This window comes from Athene cunicularia, assembly GCF_003259725.1.
Source record: "Athene cunicularia isolate RWA chromosome 4 unlocalized genomic scaffold, athCun1 chr4_part3, whole genome shotgun sequence".
NCBI lineage: Eukaryota > Metazoa > Chordata > Aves > Strigiformes > Strigidae > Athene > Athene cunicularia.
The window spans coordinates 14,431,749-14,433,418 of record NW_020799100.1 but is presented as its reverse complement, the minus strand read 5'-3'; the positions used below and the strand labels follow the sequence as shown (position 1 = coordinate 14,433,418).

Genomic DNA, 1,670 nt, shown 5'->3' with positions numbered 1-1,670 from the left:
AGCTGCTCTGGCAGCAGTCAAATCCTGCCCAGATGCTCATTTGGGAGGGTTTTTTTTTTGCTGAGCCAGGGCAAACCCTCTTGGGGCAGTGCTGAGGGCCAAGCCCTGCACCTTTCTCCTTGGCAGAAGCCAGGGAGAAAGTGGCAGGAGAGATTAAATCAGGCCTTTGACCCGGGATGTGCCGCACCTCACCAGGACGGAGATGGTGATAGCAAGGGAGCGGCCGAATCGGCAGGAGGTGGCTGGCTCAGGGCTTGGCCATTTATGGCAGAAGCAGCTATTCCCATCTGGAGTTTCAAAACCTTTTACATCACCAGCTATTTTTGTGGCTCCAAGTACGTGGTAGCGTACAAGGCGGTGAAAGAGCTGTGCAAACTGTTTAATGAAGGGAATGACTTGTCTAAAGGATCGGCCTTTTTTCCCAGCTGTAGACTTGTATGGCCAGGTATAAAGTGCTGTGAGTTGGGAAATAAATCTCTGGGAATCCCAGTTGATACTGATTATGTACCTGGAGGAAAAAAAATCCAGGTTCCCAGTCCTGCACCCACCAGTTTGGACTGTCCACTCAGCCCAAGAGTGAGGCATTGCTGGTTAAATCAAATTGCACAAAAACGTATTTGTTTTTCCTTTCCCTTTCCCTGTCGCTGTGCTCTTTGCCCTGATTCCTCTCCCTTAGTCATTCCTCCACCCATCGCAAACATAATGGACCAGCAGTGCCACAAAGACATGGGCATAATGAACCTAAGTGACCGTGTAATCTCATTATTGTCACCCTCATCCTCCCTTGCCCCTTTTCTCCCTCCCCCCCATTTGTCACTGTCGCTGATTGTGTCATGGCTAAAATTAGATGGGAAGCTCCTCTGCAATCGACTGTATCTGTCCTTTATCCTGAGCACCTTGAGTGCATTAGGTACTTTGCAACTACTCACGATTTATAATAGGGCTGAAGTAGGAGGCAGCCTGTTTTAATGCTCACCTTTTTACATTTTTGAGCTGATTCACCAGCCACATGAGTATCTTCCATCCAGGCACGTCTATCTCATGCCAGTAATTCACTTGACAATTGTGGAGGCAATGGCAAAGGATGGAGGGTTGTTACTTACATGTAATAAAGGAGAGTGACTCAAATTTGGTGTAACTTAGGTAATTCTCGTGGCTAAAAGTCCTCACTGAGCTTTCCCCATAATGGACATATTCTCTTGATGGAAAGTAAATAAAATAATGTTGTTTGTGAAAACAGCCACAAGCAGAGCCACCTTTACAGTGTGTGTGTTCGGGTGATGCTTAGCCTTGACCTGGCACCTCTGTAGGACCTGCTGGAAGCGCAGGACAGACATAACACAGACAGACAGCGGTGCCTGCCTTTCAATCAAACGGGTGATGCACAGAGGAAAGGGACAAATCCTGCATCTCACACGTGTCTGCTGAAATTGTGAAGCAGCAGCCTGGTGCCCAGAAACAAATTTGGTTATATTAGAGGGCGGGTTCTCCTGTGGGTGGGATTGGGAACGCTTCGTGCAAACGATGGAGTCAAGTCTGAAGCGACCGAGGGATTTTATTTCAGACAAAAGAGAGCAGTTTACTCTTTTTACTTTCTTCCACTTAACAACGGGGGGAAATCCACTGACGGAGGGAAATGCCAGGGCCAATTCCGAAAGCGCCCGGGGATC

The 1,670-nt window shown here is 48.0% G+C and overlaps 1 protein-coding gene across 1 annotated transcript in view; it reads left to right on the top strand.

The window, feature by feature from the left end:
• The first annotated feature begins 202 nt into the window (after window positions 1-202).
• The window catches only part of RAP2C (RAP2C, member of RAS oncogene family), an 11,083-nt gene continuing 9,615 nt past the window's right edge, over window positions 203-1,670 (top strand). Inside the window, exon 1 of the mRNA XM_026848805.1 lies at window positions 203-335. Within this exon, the coding sequence (XP_026704606.1) occupies window positions 203-335 (133 nt within the window). The remainder of the gene's footprint in view (window positions 336-1,670) is intronic.